General features: G+C 40.8%; 2 protein-coding genes across 2 annotated transcripts in view; one reads left to right on the forward strand and one right to left on the reverse strand.

The window, feature by feature from the left end:
- Window positions 1-15: 15 nt before the first annotated feature.
- On the forward strand, window positions 16-10,219 carry pik3ip1 (phosphoinositide-3-kinase interacting protein 1). Its single transcript, XM_084727925.1, has 6 exons — window positions 16-276; window positions 451-579; window positions 1,295-1,411; window positions 4,757-4,951; window positions 5,145-5,223; window positions 8,624-10,219. The coding sequence occupies exons 1-6, from the start codon at window positions 165-167 to the stop codon at window positions 8,838-8,840; spliced, it is 849 nt and encodes a 282-aa protein (XP_084584051.1). The 5' UTR covers window positions 16-164; the 3' UTR covers window positions 8,841-10,219.
- Window positions 10,220-11,675: 1,456 nt separating this feature from the next.
- limk2 (LIM domain kinase 2) overlaps window positions 11,676-21,196 on the reverse strand; it is a 28,170-nt gene continuing 18,649 nt past the window's right edge. Inside the window, exons 6-16 of the mRNA XM_084727926.1 lie at window positions 21,046-21,151; window positions 19,861-20,075; window positions 18,964-19,150; window positions 18,780-18,866; window positions 18,384-18,515; window positions 17,781-17,837; window positions 16,671-16,736; window positions 16,064-16,238; window positions 15,903-15,958; window positions 14,203-14,360; window positions 11,676-13,857 (exon numbers count right to left, since the gene is read on the reverse strand). Coding sequence (XP_084584052.1) covers window positions 13,644-13,857; window positions 14,203-14,360; window positions 15,903-15,958; window positions 16,064-16,238; window positions 16,671-16,736; window positions 17,781-17,837; window positions 18,384-18,515; window positions 18,780-18,866; window positions 18,964-19,150; window positions 19,861-20,075; window positions 21,046-21,151 — 1,453 coding nt within the window. The 3' untranslated portion in view covers window positions 11,676-13,643. The remainder of the gene's footprint in view (window positions 13,858-14,202; window positions 14,361-15,902; window positions 15,959-16,063; window positions 16,239-16,670; window positions 16,737-17,780; window positions 17,838-18,383; window positions 18,516-18,779; window positions 18,867-18,963; window positions 19,151-19,860; window positions 20,076-21,045; window positions 21,152-21,196) is intronic.

Here is a 21,196-nt window from a genome sequence, read left to right on the forward strand (position 1 = left end):
TTGTTTACGAAAAAAGCTGAGCTCGTCTCTGACAAAAACAAGGGCTGGGACTCCAGCAGACAGGAGCAGTGTGTCTGATGCACGTTCAGCACAGGCTCTTCGTCCATTTTATACCTGTTTTTTAATTTTTCATTTTCATTTTTATTCTTTAGAGAAAAGGCACCATGTTGTCGGTGAACTCCGCCCGTCAGCTCTGCAAAATGTTCTTCTCTCTGCACGTTGTTTTTCTCAGCGTGGTGATTGTGGAGAGCAGTGCGTCAAATGGAAGTCAGAAAGGTAACTTTTACCTTTTTAACGTGATACAATGTTTTCTTGTATTTAATAGGTCATTTATTATATAAAAAAAACTGAACCTGATTTCCGTCATATTGCATGCATGATAATAATAATCATGTTTTATTGATTGCACAATCACTGTACTGTGCCCACATGTTGTGTTGATATTGTCAGACTGCATGAGATCCAGTGGTGTGGAGTACAGAGGGGAAGAACAGAGCTCCTCCTCAGGTCTGACCTGTCTAAACTGGACCAACACCACTCGAGACTATGATGTTAACATCCACCCTGACTCACAGACAGGTAAATAAGTTATATTCAGATGTATTTCTATAAGTAAAAGATGATGTTGGGATTCCTCTCTTGTTTTCTGCTGTTGGGGACACGCTGAGGATTGAAAAATATCACAGATGTGGAAATCTACAACAGTTTCCTCACAGGAAAACAAACCCCAACATCTTCGTTGAGATGTTGGCACAAGAGACACAGCTCATCACAGGATTATGGCTGCAACTAACTTATTTTTTACAATTATTCGATTAATTGTTCGGTCTATTGCAATGTCCCAGAGCCAAAAGTGATGCTTCAAATTGTTTATTTTATCCAACACTCTAAAACCCAAAGACTCCTCATGTATTGTCATAAATGACAAAGAAAAGCAGCAAACTCTCACATTTAAGAAGCTGAATCCAGCAAATGAAACAACAATCAACTAATCATTGTAGCTGTAAACAGTTTTGCAACTAATCTTAATTGAATTGTGTTATCAGCCCGAACTGCACCACTGATTTGTCTATTTATTGTGTTAAATGGCTCCTTTTATTCACTGGCTGCTGTTTCCTTTCTTTGTGCTCATGGTGGCCTGTTCATTGTGCTGTGATGAAGTGGTGTTAATGATTCATGAATCCAGCGGTTTACCCTCACGGCAGGACAGACAGACGGTTAGAGAGACACAGACAGACCTATGTGTTTCCATTTCGGTAACAGATGTGTGTTTTTTTTGTCATTCCTCCCGTAGGTGTTGGAGATCACAATTACTGCCGAAACCCAGACTCCTCTGAGAGGCCGTGGTGCTACATTGCTGGCCCAGATGGGACGGTCCAGAGACAGTTCTGCACAATCGACACATGCAAAGGTAGGTAAATACTGTACACACACAGGCCTGGGCGATAAAACCACCATGAACACACTACCATTAATAAAGTGGTTGCATTCAGTAGGACTCAACTGATACTGGATATCTGGGGCAGAAGCCGATACTGATTTTAGGAAGTAAAAAAATTATGATAGTGATATATCCACCAGTGTTCTTAATACATAGTAAAATACATAAACACATGTTTTTGTAGCGATCACTCAAAAGTGGTGAACACTTTCAGGAGTAGTTATAAATAAACCAAATAGAGCAAAATAAATATATAAATTGATCTTGAATTAAGATAAAGGATCAGATATACATAAAATGCTGCCTATAAAGCTGACAAATAAATACCATCTGCATCATGTTCTGTTAAAAAAAGTTTTCATATCAGTGCATATCAGGAAACATATGTCAGTACTGATATAGCTGCTAATATCTTCTATCATCTCATATATCGATCAGGCTCTATTGGTTAAATTCAACCTTTTTTCTCTTGGAATCAACCTTTTTTCTCCTGGTCTTTCTCAAAACTAGGTCTTTAAAAATGTCATTATCAGTATCAACAATTTGTTGTTGTAAATTTTTTAAGGGAAAAAAGTCATAATTTTCTGAATCCTGCTTCTCCAATGTGAATATTATCTAGTTTGTTGAGTCCTCTGTGACAGTAAACTGAATATCTTTGGATTGTGGACAAAACCAGACATTTGAGGACGTCAACCCTTTTTTCACCATTCTCTGAACTTTTATAGACCAAACAACTATTTGATTAATCAAGAAAAGGACCGTCAGATTAGTTGACAATGAAAATAATTGTTAGCTGCAGCTTTAATATTGACTGCCTTATCGTTCAGCCGCAACACACTTTACTAAATGCATATTTGTAGAAAAACTGGCAGAATCTCATCTGCAAAAGTCAAACCTGGCAAAAATAAATGTGCATATTCCACAAAACAAACTGAATTTGCAGCTTTTCTTTTTTCTCAGAAGGCTCTGTGAGATTTTTCAGACCGTGCTCTCTTGATGCTGCCAGTGCTGCCAATTACTTTCTCTTCCCTGCAAGGCTCTCATTATTTTAAAAAGTGGGCTTTGCTTGAGCAAAATAATGAGGTGAGATTTTTGTAGCTATGCAAATGTTCCAATTAGTCACCACAAATAAAGAGACGGGGCGCTTGATGAGAGTGGATGCTGCCAAATTTGTTAACTTTGGTGGGTCAGCCAAAAAGTTTTAAAAGAATAAAACATGTGTAGGTCAGCGTTCAGAGATGGATTACTGACAATACACATGTGTTTTTCCACATAACAGTATTAGTATGTAGTAGGTCAGTTGGTCAGTGTTAAGCCACTGTGAATCGTCCCGTCTTTGCCCTTTGTTTCCTTCAACCTAACTCACACATTAACAAAGCCCTGCAGTCACATGTCAGAAAGTTCAGTTTGCAGGAAGCCGTTGACCACGCCCCGACCTGAGCTCATTGGCAGAGAGGAACGGCCTTTACCTTGGAGACAGCTTCTAATTGGCTGCTCAAGTTTATGACTTCATGCCCTTTAACTTCAGCGGAGTTCATAAACAACAACTTGCAAAGGGGACATGGAAAAAAAAAAAAGAGTTAAAGAGCAGATGTTTACATCCGCAGCTGAACCTTCCTCCCCTTCCTGAAACAGAGTCGAGCATGCAGAGCCTGTTTACATCTGGTACATTTAAAAAAAAAAAAAAACATGCGCTGGCTGCAGAGCCAATCCTTGAACTCATTTATGTTCCCACAGCAACAATAGAGCCGTGTCAGGCTGGAGAGAAGGTCCTGGCAATAATGTTATTGGACCAGCAGTAATTAGAAACCACACAGTTGAGATGATGCACGTCGAGTCAAGTCAAGTTAAAGTGCATTATCACAACAAGAGTCTCCACACATTATACAACACAACAACAGTAATAAGCATTAGATACTGTGCAGATAATTATAAATCAGATAAACTAATATGCATATAAATATTAAGTATGAATTCTTGTAGTGTATCAAAGTCAAAGGGTATCAAAGGGTTAATGTTTATAGAGCTCGTTCTATTTAGTGTCCCTGAATGAACACAAAGGTAAAAATTATGGGTCGACTGATCATTGGCTCTGATACTCAGTATATTTACAATTACTGGAATTGTTGTTTCTTAATCGGATGGCCAATAAAATTAATCTTTGCCTGCGAAATGTCCCGCCCACAGCAACATCTGATTGTTGATTAAGGTACTTAACATACTGCTGGGTAAGATATAATACATCATCATTGTTCATAATAGTTGAGTTACGCTTTGTGTTAAAGCCTGTGAACACCCACACAGGTGTTTTCAGTAAATCTCAGGACTGTGTGGGCAAATGTAGACTGAAATTGAGGGCGGGACAAATTACACCTTCATCATTCTTATTGGTAGATGAGATTTGTGACCTAATAAATCCCCATCAAAGCTCCAGCCTATCGTCCACCTGAGCCGAGGTGTAATCAGCCAGAATGACTAAAAACACTTGAGTGGGTGTTCGGAGTGGAAGTATTAAGTAGGAGAAAATAGTTATTCTAAATTTGACACTATGATTTTCATTTTTACTGTGAATGTGTATCAGTTTCGGTCGTTATTGGCCCTTATAAAAAACACATTAGTCGATCTTTAGTAAAAGAGAATGTCAATTGATAATAGGAGATGTAAATGTGTTGAAAAATTGTTTGGGGCTAAATGACCAAATTCATTTACTGACAAATTACAGTAGAAATCATGCCAATGCCAAAACATCATATAAAAATCCAAAAATAAAGCTGCCATAAAGGAGTCCTGCTCAGTGATTTTCAACATAACCCACAGTGGTCTAATACATACCCAGATATTAAATGTACTGCAAGGAGGTTTTAACTGGTTATGAAAGAATCTAAAGTTAATACTGATGCCTCGAGGCCTTTATGACCTACATAAGCGAGTGAGGCCATCTGTGAGAATAGTGGTTATTTTTATGTAGTGATTTTTACTGCCTGCCACTGGATCGCATTCTCCTTGAAATAATCTATGGCATGCAGACCGGATGAGCCCATGTTTACATTTTCCAAGGCAAAGCGGAAGGTTTGCCAGTTAAAAAGAAGACTCACAAGTCCGTCCCTAAAGGTTTCACCCGGTAGAGACTGAGGACAGTCTCCCAGCCTTTGTTGCCAAAACTGGGTGGAAACAATCAGAGAGGCACAATATGAAAGTTCCTCGTCATCAATTTAAGCAGAGAGACACTGCAAAGTCTCTGACGGTGTACTTTGATGTGATTTGTGGTCTACTGACAGCTCATTGGACTCTGCCATTGTTTGATTGTGTCTTCAGAACAAGAATCCACTGTGGATTCTGCAGAGGCTGAGGAGGCCCTCGTCCCGGCAGGAACCACTCCTTCCACAGAGAGCTTTCAGCCGGCCCGGTCCGGTCCGTCTCAGGGAGAAGTAGCTGCCATGCAGCCTGTGATGGGAATCAGCCAGCGAGTGCGCACAGCGCCCAAGAAGAAGAAGGACCTGGGCACGCTTGGTATGCTGTGGATTTTATTACTCTGAAAATGGTGGTGGCTGCAGTTTGAATTAACGGCTTGTTTCTTGAGCCTTTTTTAATTGATTTTAAATTATCTTAGTTATAAGTCATCCATTACTCCATGATCTAAATATCTCTGCTTGTATTTGTATGTTCAGTTTTTAACCTTTTATGTTATCCTTTTGTTTTTCAGGCTACGTCATTGGCATCCTCATGATGGCGATCATAATTATTCTTGGAGTAGGCATCACATTTGGCTACTTCTATAAGAGGTCTGTATCTAAATCACAACAATATTATCAATCCTTTGGGTCAGTATTAGAGCTGCAACTATTGATCGATTAATTAATGTTAGGATTTGATGGTTTTTTTTGTCATTTATGACGGTAAATAAAGAGTCTTTGGGTTGTTGGTTTCACAAAAGAAGCAACTCAAAGACATCACTCTGGGCTCTGGAAAATTATTTAATTTTTCACATTTTCTCTACATTTTGTAGACTAAGCAATTGATTAATTAATCATGAAAATAATAGGCAGATTAGTAATAATGAAAATAATCCTTAGTTGCAGCTGCTGCATTAGAGGGGTTTTATAGAAGAGGACCCATTGTAGAGCATTTACTTATTTTTCTGTTTGAAGGGGGGTTTTCACTTTCCATTATTACATTGTCTGCATCCACTGTAACTGTGACATGAAGCCGAAGTGTGCTGCGTTATTGTTGTGACTTCCTGTTTCCTGTGACACATACATTTGTGTTGTCGATAGCTTGAAGATGTGCAGGAGAAATGCCTGCATTAGTCAAACACACATGATAACGTGCGTGTCAGTGGTCTCTTGAGTGTAGGGCATCAGCTGTTGTTCACATTCCCCAATGATGCTCTCTGCTGCTGCAACCTGGACGTAATGCAGCCATTTTAAAGCTTTTATCACAACGACAACCACGACAGAACATGTGGAGAGGAACATCGCGCGAAATAAAATGCCTGCCTGCTATTTTAAGCATTCTGGAGGGGTTGGATTGAATGGAGAAGCCTGCTTCACATTTGTTGCAGTTATGTAATAAGCGAAATGACGTACCCAGCGTTGTGAAAGAGGGGACTCGGATTCCCTTTGGCACAGCACAAAATGCCCGCACAGATCCGTGTTTGCCTCTCAGATCTGATTAGCAGTGCCTCTGTCTTTGTTTTCTATTTTTAGGAGGTGATTATTAATAAGGAGGAGCAGCACGTTATGTCAGAGGCTTTATATCCGCCCGCAGTGTACAGTGACATCACCTCCAGTAATGTGATAGTTGTGTGGCAAGCATGCAACTTCCAACTGCCCTCAACTGGCAGGGAGTGGCTGTAGACGACCACGCTGACCCTGTTCTCTCTGGCTAGAGGAGTGTAATGCACTCAGAGGGTCATACTACACCCCCAGTGGGAACAGGCTCCTGACCAACCAGGTGTAGGTCGAGCGCTGGCAAGGACACTGATCCCCAGCAGGCCTCCCACCCACGAGCAGTCGAACACTGCAAAAAGCCCCCTGAGCTTGAGGCTCTGCAGTGAGCCTTTAAAAATCTCAGGAACCCTTTAACAACCTGTCATTCCTGTTTAAAGATCCCCTCCACTCCAAAATGCATTTTTCTTATGATTATCTCCCCTAAAACAGTGTCTCACAAACTTTTTTCCTGGTGACCCACTTTTTAAAAATGACAAACTGCGTCACCTCATATTATCTTGATGTGTTATTGAAAACATATACATGTTTAAATACTTTATAAATCAAAGAGTTAAAAGGTTATTTAATTGTTTTATTTCCTCTCATCAGGAAAACAATATAGGACATTTTAGTTTACTTAATAATCAGAAAAAAATTAAGTTCATTCAGGCAGAATTAATTAACGTCTGTCCTCTTTCCTAAAATCTGAGACTCAAACGCCTCGGACAAACTAGATTTGTTGCACAACAAATCTGAAAGCCAATTGTTGTCTAATGCGCAAATGCAGGCAAAGAAGAAACCTGACTCGTCAGCACACAGAGTGAAAGTTAGCATTAGCTGTGTCACCCACTGCCAGCTACAAGCTCACAAACAACAGGCAAATAGAAGAGGCTACCTACATTTATCATTCTGATACATGTGCTGCAGGCTCCTAATCTAGGTCTGGGTCTGACTGAGGCTCAAATATGTAGGACCGCATCTCTCTCATGTTTCAGGACATGAAGTCAGATCCAGAATTTGTCAGTAAAGGGGTAGATGTGTTTCTCTGTTTTAACTTTTTACATGAGCAAACCATCTTAAATAAAATATTAATCACTGGAGAGTATTTTCATGTATGACAGCAAACTTTAACTTTGTCATTTTGGGAAAATATGCTTATTCTCTGTCAGTCTTTGTGCTAAGCTAACTAGCTGCTGGTGTTGTGTTAATCTTCTTTAGTGATTCTCAGCAAGAAAACAAAAAGGTTTCTAGGAAATGTGAGAAAAAGCAGCTTGAAATAGACTCGAACCACACCCCAGTGTGGAAAACAGGTGGCGAAACACAGTGTTTCAGAGCAGAGCAGCATTGCACAACATGCTGCAGGGAAGCAGGCAGGTAGGAAGTGTTTTCAGCCTGAGAGCATACAGTAGGCTATTGCTGTGTTTTGGCTGCAGATCAGTAGAAAGCAGCCTTGTGTTGCTTCCCAGAACTGCGCTGCCCTGGAGGAGATCAACTCCTTGCCAGCTTGTCAGCTCTCTGTTCCCTGTCGCCATCTGTCCCTTGTGTTTGCTGCAGACCAGGCACTTATTATAGCAGGCTCTGTTATCTATACAGTATGTTATCTGAAGCCCTTTATCAAGAATATTTAGCTTGGGTGGCCCCCAAAAATGGTTCAGCATATAGTATCAGCTTCTAGTACTTAAGGTATCACTATAATAAACACTTTTATTATGATGTAACACTGATTGCTAAATTAATGCTAATAATTTTTTTTTTTTTAGCTCAGAGGAATAACTGAAGCGACTATAATCAATATTATTTTAACAACAACAAGGATAAAACTTCAGATGCATAATTAGTGTAATGCTAACATGAATTGAAACTCACTCACCATCTGTCTTTGAGGTGCTTTGGTAAGTTAGTAAGTTGGTTTAGTAGGTTTGTTTCCTACTTTCCTCTGAAAAGCTTGATTCCATTTGTGTGCTGGTTTTTGCAAATTATTTATTAATCCCTGATGATCTGCCTGGAATGCACAATACTTCCATACACGACTGTCATTGTTTTTATACATGTCAGCATCTTCAATGTGTCGCTCTTCCGGGCATTCGTCTTCTTTCTTTGACATTTAATGGCAGCAACAGTCCACAACCGTCCCATTTTGGTTCACTCTCACCATTCTCATAACATGTTTTTTTTTTCAATGGGGTGGGAGAGGAGTATTTTTGTGGGACTGGGATAGGACAGGAGTGAAAATCCACCTGCGTGTCACCCTCCACAAGAAATGACTCCAAATGAATGAATGATTATGTTGCTTTGTAACTGTTATTTGTCTTGATCAGGCAAGTTTGTCATATTAACTTGCAGTCATTGCAGTAGGTGCTTCACCATCTATTCCACCGTGGAGACCTGCACTCTGCCACTACTCTTGTGATTTTGAGCGCTAACTCCAGACTTGTCATGGCCTAATGAATATCTGTTGCGTGCTTGTGTTTAGGGGTCGTGACCTAAAGAAGCAGCACGAGCAGCGAGTGTACGAGCGCGAGATGCAGAGGATCACCCTGCCCCTGTCGGCTTTCTCCAACCCCACCTGCGAGCTGGTGGACGAGAACACCATCGTGATCACGGCGGAGCACGAGACGACCCCCGTCCAGGAGGGCGTGGAGGGCGGGGACCCTCTCATGGGCCAGCAGGCCGGCACCCCCGGAGCATGAGCAGGCACGCCCCCGTCCTCAAATGGGACTGTGAAAAATGCTTTCGTGGACCAAAACACTCCCGGTTTCATTTCTCCTCTCTGCCTCCCTGAGTAACCTCTGTTTTAAAAGGAGTAGGGGAGCAGTGTTCGCTCCAAAGACTTGAACTGAACGCTGTGTCCTTTGTGTCCCCTTTGCTTTGGTTTTTATACACCGGAGGCACAAACAAGATAAGCTGACGCACAATGGACACAGTCTTGACAACTAGAAACCATTAAGGGCAATCTTTGAGATATATCTTGAAGTCTTTAATATTCATATTTGATACGTTTGATAGCCAAGAGGTCATGGGCTGCCCCCCCTTAAATAACAGTATGCATATCTAGTCGAATTAAGGTTGACTAGCCAGTGTTTATAATTGCGTGTGATGAAACCAGTTCTTTATAAAGAGAAGGTGTTTTGAATGGGGGATGTTTATCAGCTTTTGTTTTTTTAATATGTTTCCACGTGGAGAAGTTGCTTGATTGGTTACATGATGAATGACGAGATGTGAATTTTTTATTTGAGGTTTTTTTTGTATTTGACCCGCTGGCTGTGCCGACAAAGATGTGGACAAGCAACGTGTTTGTATAAAGACTGTTTTGTCTTGGAGACACACTGGTGACACAGATGAGTGTCCAAAAATAGTCCTCCTCTGACTGAGACAGGATGAGGGAAAAATGATGTAAAACAGGCCCACTAAAGACAGGGGAAACTGCCTTAGCATGATACTTCTGAATGTATTTGTTTATCTTTTCCCGGGTTATTTTTTTGTTGTGCTTTTCTCTTTGTACTCGACTGACAGGGCCGGTGCGGTTACAACGCGTGGTGGCGGTCATTGGCAGACACGAAAGAGGACTTGCCCTTTTCTTCCACAGGTTAAGGAGTGACAGGAAATATACAGAGCGCTCTCAGGAAGCATGAGAGACAGTAGTTAGTCCTCAGGACAGAATAGCACTGCCATGACACACAACAGATGGCATCGGGAAAAGAAAGAGTCTGTCCGTGCAGAGCAGGACAGCGAGCGTGCTGAAGGGCCGTAACACAGACACTTCCTAACTTGCAGGTCCGATCTTGGTTTGGTAAGCATGGTAATTAGGATTAGGACCTGATGAATAGTTCCTAAATTATGGTTCCTATCCTAATTTAAGATTGAAAATGTGTTACACAAGCATCATAACTTCCAAAATAAACTCTTGGACTATCATTAAGCTCTCATAACTTTCACTTTTCCACCTGTAGTAGCAGCTAACTTACCAACTACCTAACAGTAGCTATGACTTCAGTATTTCAGTATCCTTAAAAAACTATTTTTACAAAGTTGTTCAGCTCTGCAAGATGAGGAAAGTAGCGTTGGTTGCGTAGTTGCAGAAATAAAAGTTGGTGCTGGACTGAGTATTTAGGATTTCCTAACCTGAGATAAGACAGGATTTATAAAGTTAAAAGATTAAGACTTAAGATGGGAAGTTTCTGTATTACGGCCTCTGGTGCTTAGATTAAAACATGCTTCATGGTAGAGACAGCAGTGGAAATAGAATAGAAACAGTCCAAAGTTTGGTGTGGTTCATTCAGAAATACATTCAAAAACATGAATGCATGTACATGGTTACCTGCTGTATGTTTGTATTCAGGGGCCATTTCTTTTTCTTTTTTTGCATCTTATGAAGTAGAACTACTGATTGAAGAAGACATTTAGAAATCACCTGCCTGAGAATAGAAACCATCGTACACAGAAGACTTTCAGTTTGTTACACACGAGGCACCGTTACTTCCCAGTGTGTTTGTTTGTCACTCCATGATGATGATCTTGTTTTGTGATTATTACTGGATCCACATCACTGGTAATATTTTTGTTACTGCTGCTCCATCACTTCAAGCGTCTGTGTGCTGGTTGTAATTTTCTTCATATAAGCAACGTGTTCAAAATACTGTTCGGCGTTTGACTTTAGTACTTGTATTTGTATGAATGCATATTTTCACTGCTGAGACTGAAATAAAACTTCAAACACAGTCAGTGTGATCTTACGTAATGTGTATGTTTAAAATTACCCACCCAGAGGGATTTTTACCCCCACTGGAGCAAAATAATACAGCAGCCTCAAGTGTCTTGTTGTTCAGGGTTTGTTCACAGTGGGAACTCTTTGCACCAGCTCCCTCTGTTGGCAGTTAAAGGTTAAGGTTAAAATAATACATCAGGAAGAGCCTTGTAAGAGCAAAGGAACTCTGACGGCTAAAGAAGAAAAACAACCTGTTAAAAGGAAGTTTGGATCCCTGGATGTTCAGCATTAACACTCTGTGACACACTCTGGATATGAGACACAAACTTTTAAGCTCAAGACTTAAATAGTACACTGCTACTACAGTAAATGCAAATACAGAAAATTAAAATATTATTATAGGCAAAGTATGCAGGATTTTTCCCCCCAAAACTGCATCAACATAATAATCCCTCCTGATCATCACCAGAAGTGTGTGGCAGCCCCTGCATCCACAAAGACCCCACCCTCTGCCCATACCTTCTTTTATTCTCTTTATTTTTGTGTCCTCGAACACACTTCACAGCTCCTACTTATTCCCTCTTTATGGCTGCAAGTGACTTTTTTTTTTTTTTTTTTTAACAATTTCAGATTTCGTCATTAAGCATATTTATCATTTATGGCATAAAATGTGAACATTAGCAAGAGTCAAACATGAAATCTTCAACTGGCTGTTGTCTGACCAACAGACCAACAAATGTTTTTCAATTTTAAACCCGTCAAAGCCCAGGATCCGGGTCGACACACTGACAGGCAAAATAGCAGAATGACAACAAAAAGCCAACTTTCAGAGGGTTTATTTATGAAACACTACAGTGATATAAATAATAGTGGTTACAACTGGTCGTCAGTACCTTGCATGATGATAGCAAAAAGGCAAAAACGTCCACCATTGACGAAATGTCTGAAAATCTACAAATCTAGAGTTCCCATTAGAAAACAACATCCAATTAGAGGCGTAAAACTATGTACATAATTATATACACTGCTTAAGAAAAAAAAAAATCCAGTTCTTCTGTACAAAGCAACTTGTTTTGTTCAACTATTGCATGACTACGTCTGACAAATATCAGTAAAGAGCTTCTGGTCTGTTTTTGAGAAACTTGGAACAAAATGCGAGTGTGGAAAACATGAAAACAGGGTCCATTCATTGTTCTGAGAAATGAATTCAAATCATTAGACAACAAAGTACAGTTCATACTTGTATTTGTCTCGTCAAATATTAGATCAGTGGCGCATGTATGAAAAAAAAAAAATCCAAACATTCCTTCGCCGTCTTGTGTCAAATCTCAGGGTGATGAAACTATTTGGGGTCAGTGTGTGTTTTGCTCCCACTGCTGCCTTAAAGGGATAGTTTGATTTTTTTGAAATGGTGTTGTATGAGATATTTATGCATAGTCAGTGTATTACCTACAGAAGATGATTGGCACTTGCCAGTTTGGAGAAGCAGGAAGTACTGGTGTAGAAAGCTAAGCAATGTGCTGCTGTGGACCCAATACTTGATCAGTAAAGTTGTGGTTTATTTTAAATGTTGTAAAACTGCTTTGAAAGGGAAAATGCCTGAAGGTGCTGGAACATAAAACTAAAGAGTGGAAACAGACAACTTCAGTTTAACCACACTGTGGTTAATAGGTTTATGTTGTGAAGCTGCTTTGAATGGAGCTTAAAAATAAAACTAAAGATTTGTTCTGTAATGTGTAATGCAACTGTCATTTTGTAAAAAATGGTATTGAAAAAAGTTTCATCCAGGAAGTCAAGGTGATACCCAGCCCTATTTTCACCACTTTACCTTGCCACCAGAGAGCCTTTTTTTCCCCAATGGGAAACTGCCGTTAAATGAGTCAAATATCTGTCTCTCTAAAGCCGCCAGACTCCTTCGATGTAAACAGTCAGTTTACCTCGCAGAACACGTCACTCGCTGGTCCACTGCTGCCTCCATCTGTTAGTTTGTTTGCGTTATTGTGTGGCATTAGTGAATCTGGACTAACCTTTTTAGATGCTTCAGTCTCACGACAACACAAACAAACAGTGGTACACAGGGAATTCCCTTGTTCTGCAAGGTAAAATGACTGATTTTGCCTGTGGAGTTTGTTTGGATTGGAGAGAGCTTTCATTTGGTGTGTACAACAGCTTCTATGCCTACTCCTGCTGCTTTTCCAAACTTGTAGTGTACCATCTACTGTAGGTAAAATACTGATTATGGTTAAGTACCTCATAAAGTCCCACTCGTGTACTGTCCCTTTAAGTCACACCTGTTTTCTTGAAGCCCTGCCCTCTGTTCTCTTCGCCTGTGAAGCATCTTTGTTTTCTTTGCTGCTGTGGTGAAGTGAGTCCTCCTCTGGGCAAGAACTGATCTGTACATTCCACACATGCTAAACAAGTTGAGAACCAGAAAAACAAAACTGCTGTCACGTGTTGTTTTCCACCTTAAAAAGATGCTCGTCGTCTGACAGAGAAAAGTTGCATGTTGCCTTTATACACAGTAAACATTAGTACAACCCCCGTGTTTGTGTGTTGAATGGAGGCTGAGTAGTGTAAAAAAAAATTAGTAACTAACACTTGTCGTTTTGAAATGCGTCTTTCCACTCATTGCAGTTCATTGGCACTCACAGGGAGATCGGTCCAGCTACCTCAGGTTATCCAGTTCTAAAATGGCTCGGGTTCAATGCAGTTTTCCTCTTCTTCTCATCCACAGTATTAGTGCAGCAGTTCAGAGGGGTCACAAAAGAAAAAACAAGAGGCTCGGGCCCTAGGTGCCATTGTCTGTCGTGCTGGATGAGTCTGGAGAGGCCGCTGTCGGAGTTGATGGCTGATCTGTGCTTGAGGCTGGGGACAGGTCTTTAGGCCAGTGGAGTCGACTCAGACTCTGGTGCAGTTCATCCAGTTCTGCTGGCAGGGGGATCCCCAGCTCCTGGTTGAGGGACAGAGCTTCAAACCAGTCCTCCAGCTTCTGGAAAGGTGGACTGGGGGAGAAAGAGGAGGAGGGATGAGCAGGGAGGGCATACGAGGGGGGCTTGAGGTTAAAACCAGATTGACAAGGTTGAGTGAAAACATGAGGAAGCAATCTGGCAGCAGAGGCGTGCCCCTGTGCAGGCAGGTCAACATGGCATCTGAAAGTAGTTGTCCCCCCCCCCACTGCTTCTACACACTCTCTGAGATCAAATAACAGGCTACAAATACTATTGTATGTCTTGCTTTGGTCAAGTTATTAAGAAGCAGTACTCTCTAGTTAGCACCTCTGCAAAATAACACCTTTCATAACAAAGAAAGTATCAGCTTTATATATTACAATAGCAGCAGGTGCTCACCGGTTGTCTGGTGTGAGGTCACAGCAGGCCACGGTCAGCGGAAAGAAAGCTGGTGGACAGTCTTCAGGGAGGAACTTCTCCACAAACTTTCCAACATTCAAGCCAAAGTCCAGAGTCCTGGGGAGGCACTCGGGGTCTGCATAGACTTTTCCAATGATCTGCATGACAAAACAGAGGAGGTGGTCAGCATTAATCTGTTAATAAACAGACACACACTTTAGAAAGATAAGGATGAATACATTTAAGATGTAATATGTAAGAATTGGCCACCTGTTAACAAACAATGGGCAGCGTATCACCAGAGGAATCTCTACCTGCTGCATGGAACACCTGGTTAGCGTTACGGCCCTATCGTACACAAACTGGCGCACAGAGCAACTGTTATTGCTAGTTTCCGACCAATGCAGTTGTCATTTTCACACGCAGTGCTTATGTTGTGTAAGTAACAAATGGACTTAAAAAGAGGTGTGATCAGGCGCATTGTTGATGCCATGTTATCTTGAAGCAGCTGAAAGCCTCTGCACCACTGACCAACAAAAATCTGGTTAAAGTCAATGGCGCTGTATTTTCCTGCTGTTTAAAAGGTGCATTATTCAGAGAGTAAGATGTCCCTACATAGGCAGGTTCACAACGTGCTTACACTTCACACAGAGACGATGGAAAAGACAAATGATGCTGCAAATCTCGCTCACCCCACTAGGCTGTAACAGACATCTGTAATCTCCTGTCAGATGATTTGGAGACAAAATGCCTGTTGACCATATGGGCTCCCTGTTGCTGTAAAGTCACTGCTGTGCTGCATTTATGTGCAACTGGGTCATCCAGCATCTCACGAATTTGCACACAAAATCGTTTGCTTCTCCAACTTGGCAAATGCGCCATTTAAATAGCAATGTGCCAGGTGCAGGCGCATCTGGTTTTTAAAGGGAATGGGAGATGACATCAATTGGTTTAAATCATGTAAACCCCAAAACACACCTATGATTGATTAAGAGACCTTTGCTTCTTGTGCCTAACTTTGCACCTAGATTATGCAGCATTTAATTAGAGTTGAATCAGCCCAAAATGTATTCGTGTCTTGCAATTTAGACTATGTGCTATAGATAGTTTAAACAGGGCCTTAAGTTTTTGCACCGCTAGCACAGGAGCCTTGGATGGGCTGGGCATGAAGGCAACAGAACCTGGTTCAGCAGCCCAGTCATACGATCAGTATCACAATTTGAGGTACAAAATCGTATTACAAGACTGGTGCCAGGGTCAGCTGGTTAGCATGCTAACTTCAATAGATATCTCTGCAAGACAATATATAGACACATTTTACATTTATTCACATTCTGTTTATAATTTTAGTTAATTTTTGAATGTTTAAAACTAAAATTCTTACACGCTCCACCTTAAAGCACAGACCATAACATGATTCAGCCCAATGTTGTCCATTCTGCATGCTTTCCTAATATTTCTTAAGCATTCAAGTGCATTTTAGATCTTCAGGTTTGAGATTTTCTTGGTAATCCAACAGTTTGTCATGGTTGTGTTGTCATGCTCTGATAATACAGCTGTCACGAGAAGCCATTATTGCCGTTTCCCTGGAAGCTCCTGCGTTCAGGATTTCATGAATGCCTCGCAAAAAGCACTGCAATCCGTCTATGCGAGCTATGTAATCAGTGCAGATAATCAGGATAAAATTAGCATGTTCTTACCTCACAGAGTACAATTCCGAAGGAGAAAATGTCCACCTTCTCATCATAGCGTTTTCCTGAAATAACATAGTACAGGATCAAGTAAATACAGTGATTGACCCACAGAATGAATATCCTCTGTAAATCTAGTGGCTAATTCACTTTTTTTGTCAGATGCTCACCATTTAGCATCTCTGGAGCCATCCAGTAAGGGTTTCCCACCACAGTGTACCGCTTCTTTCGGTCGACACGCCTGAACAGCCTCTTCTTGTTGGAAGGCTTTTCAGGTGGAGGCTTAACTTTGTCCTCTACTACAAGTCGGGACAGTCCAAAGTCAGCGACGACCACAGTGTTGTCCTGTTGAAAGATGATGGTTCACTATGATTTTACGAGTTACATCACTTTAGAAATGCACACTTTTCATGTACTAGCTAAACATGCTGATAGTTTGGAAGACAAGAATGGGAGAAGAATAAATGTCCTTTAATATCAAGGGATAATAAATAAATAAATAAATAAATAAATATTGGATGCTCTACTAGAATCGGATGAAATACTGCAATATTGTCCTGAGATCTCATTAAAAATTGCTTTGCAATATTTTTGTTTATATAGACTCTGCACTGTGACAAGTGTCTTGGCAAGTCACAGGCCTGGGAACTACTGCTACTCACAACTGAATGCATGCCAAATTTTACTCGGTTCATGAACTAATTGTTCCCACCCCTCCTTCTCATTGTTCACATTTTATAATGTGCGTAATGGCTGATTGGTTGACAAGTCACCTACCAGTTTAACCAGGCAGTTGTGAGAATTGAGGTCTCTGTGTATGATGCTCATTGAGTGAAGATAGGCCTGAAAAAAAAAACAGGATAGTCAAAGAGGAGTCAAAGAATTCACTGAAACTTTTCAGCACTATCCACACATCATCCACATCTCTCTCTATCTCTAATCCTTTCCTTCTATGAGCTCGACTTTGCAGCTGAATTCAGGCCTCATCAAATCTCTAACACAGTCTAGACTTTTAACTTTTCCACTCCACCCCTCTCACTTATTTTTGTGATTTTTAGAAAGGCGGCAGAGGATCTTTAGGAAGAAAATAGCAGATCAACCTTATATACAACATAGAAATGGTCAACGTCATATTAAAACTGGGATTAATTTGAGATACAGCTCAGCATATTTTCTAGACATAAATCTGTCATAAATCTTATTTTCTGCAGGCATATATGTGATGGCCATTCTCATGCTTGATTATGTATCATAAGTTGCTGTTGTTGATACAGTTTTGATTTGCTGCCACATTTTTGACCACGTGAGTTGCTAAAAATGGTTAAGAAAAATCTCTCCAATATACAACATTAAGACCAGAGAAAAATCCATGTTGTGAGCTGGTATTTGCTCAGAAATCCCCCTATTGTCAAAATCCCTAATAAAGCAATACGTCATCTGAAAACCCCTGGTCTGTAGTTTCTGATTGTAAAGTTTCATGAGGCTGTGATTATCATCGGGTTCATTTTATACAGTGAGGCCAAGGTTCAAAAAAATGGTTTCACTACAATGTAATGGCTGCCATGGAGACTAACATCACACATGAATATAGCTGTGCTCATTGCTCAGTTTTCCAGTCAGACCCAATTTATTTTGATTTTTAGAATGGGTGAAAATAACACACACTGCATGCAATAAACTGAAAAAAACAAAACTATATATTTTCTTGCATCACTTACTCCTTAGATTGAGGGTTCCTTAGATTATTCTCAGGACCACTTGCGGTGATCCAAATGCCCACAAGGGGTCCTGTGTGCAATTGTGCTTTATGGCACATTTACTCATATTTAGGCAAATAGCTGCCAGAGATTCCACTAATAGTAACGTCTTAGCAAGAGGCCAACTCACCATGCCAGAAGCGATGCTCTTTGCAAAGCTCACCCTTTGCTCCCATGGAAACGGGTCCTGTTAGTCCCAAGTGAAAAAAAAAAAAAAAAAACACAAAACACAAAAAAAGAGAAATGAATAGAAGCTACTACAGAGGCCATAATGCATAACAGGCGTGAATACAAAATGATTTTGCACCAAGGTAGAGACAGAAAAACTGCATTCAACAGTAAATGTAAACAAAGTTAAACAAATAAAGCAAAAAAAACTGGCCCTCCTCCACATACTTTAAACATAATTAGAGAAAAAAACTCTCTCTCCTCCCTGGGCTGTGTGTTGCTCGTCAAAAATAGTCCTGTGCTGTGGGAGGAGGGGAGTTAAGCTCTTTAAATTTCACCTGGGAACACTTTCTTCAACTTTTCTCATTCCGTGTCTTGGCCGGTTGACATGCCAGCCGGCCCACTGCAGAGCCGAGAGCCCACTTATCAGGGCAGCGAGTTTACTTCAGGTCAACCCCCTCCCACACTGCAAACTGCTTTCTCTGTAGCAGCTGAAGGGTTGTTTTGTGCTCTGGTGTGGAGGAGGAGACGGAGAGGGTTAACTGAATCAACTAGTTTAACTCACCGTGTCTCTGATGAAATCTTTCAGGGTGCCTCCTTCGATAAACTCAGTTATCAGATTGAGCCTCTTGTCCTTGTACAGCACACCGATGAACCGCAGAACGTGGGGATGATCGAGGCTTCGCATCACTTTGACCTGAAGATTAAGAAAAGAAAGTTGGAGATATAGAGAATTCTACCATTGAGATTTCAAACTGATTATGTCTAATCAGTTTCCACATCAGTAAAATTCCATCCATGACTAATGCTTTCCCACCAGGCTCTGACAAAAACCTCAAAATAAAAAGAGAACATGTAGCATACTTCAGTTGTTAGTAAAATAAATCACACTTCCGTGCAGAGCCAGAGGACCCTGTTTTGTCTTTGAGGAAGCGCAGGCCTGCTGCTGCAGATTACCAACCTCCTTCAGGAACGTTTTCTGGGTCTCCTCATCACAGCGGATCAGCTCCTTCATCACCATCACCTCTCCTGTGGCTTTATGAGTCACCTGTTGGTGGGACAAAAGCAGCACATGCATAACTTGAAGCCTGCTGTGTGAAGAACTGAAGAAGTCGTGAATGTTAGCAGTAAAATGTAAGACCGACCTTGATGGCCTGTCCAAAGAAGCCTTTTCCTAAGATCTCTCCATGGATGAGGTCACATGGGCGGAAGATTCGATGAGAGCAGCTGCTGGAGGATCTCAAGGACTCAGAGCGTCCGATGTCTCGTGTGATAAAAAGCGTCTCTTTAGGTGAATTTGGCCCCGGTGACTTACATATGCTGTTACTGCGCCTGGAACAGACAGAGTGTGGTTGATTCAAAATCACGCACTCTCATCTCATTATGTAAGCTTTAAGGTTTTTGTCAAGCATTTCATCATGAACCAGTTTTCTATGCTCTGACTGGTACCTCTATCACTAAAACACAACATATCTACGTCGTATGATGTTTGATGAAGACATACCTCTGAAAAATTAAAGAACAAACTTCAGAAAATAGCATACTGACAGATTTTCCCAAATGTGCACATTCGTTTATTTGCTGATGGTCTCCAAGTAGTATCAAAAGGTGATCATAAGCATACTTTAAAAAGTTCATGGCAAGTCAAATGAAAATGCTCACCATGGGAAAGTCAAGGGTCCTTTGAAAATACTAAATTCAGGATAAATAAATATTGTAAACAGAATATATATTATTCTTTCTCTCTTCCTTAAATTTCGATCCAGAATCTGCTTTACCGTACAGGACTAATAATAGCTATGTTATATGTCATATATAGTATTGTTTTATAGCTAAGGGTTAGTTCATCAAAGCACAATTAATAGTGACAGGAGGTTTGTAAAGCTGTGATTTGAATATGTGACATTCCTATAACATTAGCTAAGTATGCCTATAATAACCTTTAGATATTATCTGCATATTTGGAAGAAAAAATAATCAGTGACTCTGCTATTAAGTGGCTTCTTTATAAGTTTCCTTGGTCTTTGTCTGCTCTAACACACCTCAAAGACCTTCTCTTCAGCGTGCCGTCGTCAACCACGTCGGTTCTCTCCAGGACCGCATCAGACGGTGAGGACAGACGCATGCGGGACGTGGCTGGGACACCCAGACTGGTCCTCGGCGATCCCAGCCTGAGCCGGTCCAAACGCTGCCTGACTGGGTCGTACTCTATAAGCAGCTGCAGAGTGTGACTGGTGCGGTGAATGAGATCATCCACCTAAACAAGCCAATCAGAGTTGAAGAATGTTAAAATTATTAGTTCCTGAGAATAGATCACATTCACACATTTATTTGCCCCCTCCCAACCAAAAAAAAGATGAACCACTTGCCTAAGAGCCTTAAGGCATAATATTGCATTACATTTTAAATTGTCAAATAGCACCTGAATTTTGTGTTTTCCTTTCCATAAAATAAGACATGATAGATTGATGCAGAAAAGGTACAAATTGGTGCATAAAAAATCACAGGAATGCAGCAAATACAGTGTTTGATATTCAACATTTCCTGGGGGAGAACCTCTTTTTACTATGTCCTCTGATGCAGGACATCCTGGTATTTTTGGCACACTGCATTTGACATACTGTATCTTTTTCTGGCATACTAAATAATATGGTAGTATGGGTAATGGAATGCACCCTAAATCCTGCAAGACTGTTGCAAAAGGGTGCATTAATTTTTGCCAGGTGTACCTCATAAACTGGCAATTGATTGGATTTCTACTACAGACAGAGAGTAGAATAGTTAGACTTGATTTCCACAAACAGTGGGACTCATAATGGTCAAAACAAACTAAAAAGGCAGGACTTTATAGCAGCAAATGCAATGAAACCTTTGAGTTATGTGTCATAGTGGAAACAGGATGCAGTAGGTGGGAACTCTAAAACAAAGCAATGAAAAAAATTAATGAATTGAATCGGTGAATGATGACAGAGTTGGTATGAAGACAGAGTGTGAGAATGAGCTTTTAAGTGCAGTCATTCCACATACCGTCCTCTCCCACTTTAAGAATGTATAAATGATGGAGGAATGTGAGGAATGCCAAAAATCACATGTTGTATAATGAGAACATTGCTTTGCAAATTGCACTCAAGGAATGGACTTAATAGAGACACTAATTAGCTCCATTTGAGTGATTTTGGATCATAAATCACTCCAGAGTCAGAGACGTGTGCGAGGCGTAGACCAACCTCCTCCTCCATCAGTGTCCCAACAGGAAGGCCGTTGATCTCCAGGATCCTGTCCCCAACGTGGATGGCATTTCTCACCTCTGGACTAATAAGCATCCCTCTGACTCTGCAGTAACACAGAACACTTACATGTGAGTCCTGGCACATACAG

Source organism: Lutjanus erythropterus, chromosome 10 (assembly GCF_056507025.1).
Source record: "Lutjanus erythropterus isolate fLutEry1 chromosome 10, fLutEry1.hap2, whole genome shotgun sequence".
Classification (NCBI taxonomy): Eukaryota; Metazoa; Chordata; class Actinopteri; order Lutjaniformes; family Lutjanidae; genus Lutjanus; species Lutjanus erythropterus.

Bases quoted from the DNA above. Each gene is read 5' to 3' on its own strand.
- pik3ip1 (XM_084727925.1), top strand. From the start codon at position 165: ATGTTGTCGGTGAACTCCGCCCGTCAGCTCTGCAAAATGTTCTTCTCT. The intron at 580-1,294 runs GTAAATAAGTTA...TTCCTCCCGTAG, and splicing joins CCACCCTGACTCACAGACAG to GTGTTGGAGATCACAATTAC. The intron at 1,412-4,756 runs GTAGGTAAATAC...TTGTGTCTTCAG, and splicing joins CACAATCGACACATGCAAAG to AACAAGAATCCACTGTGGAT.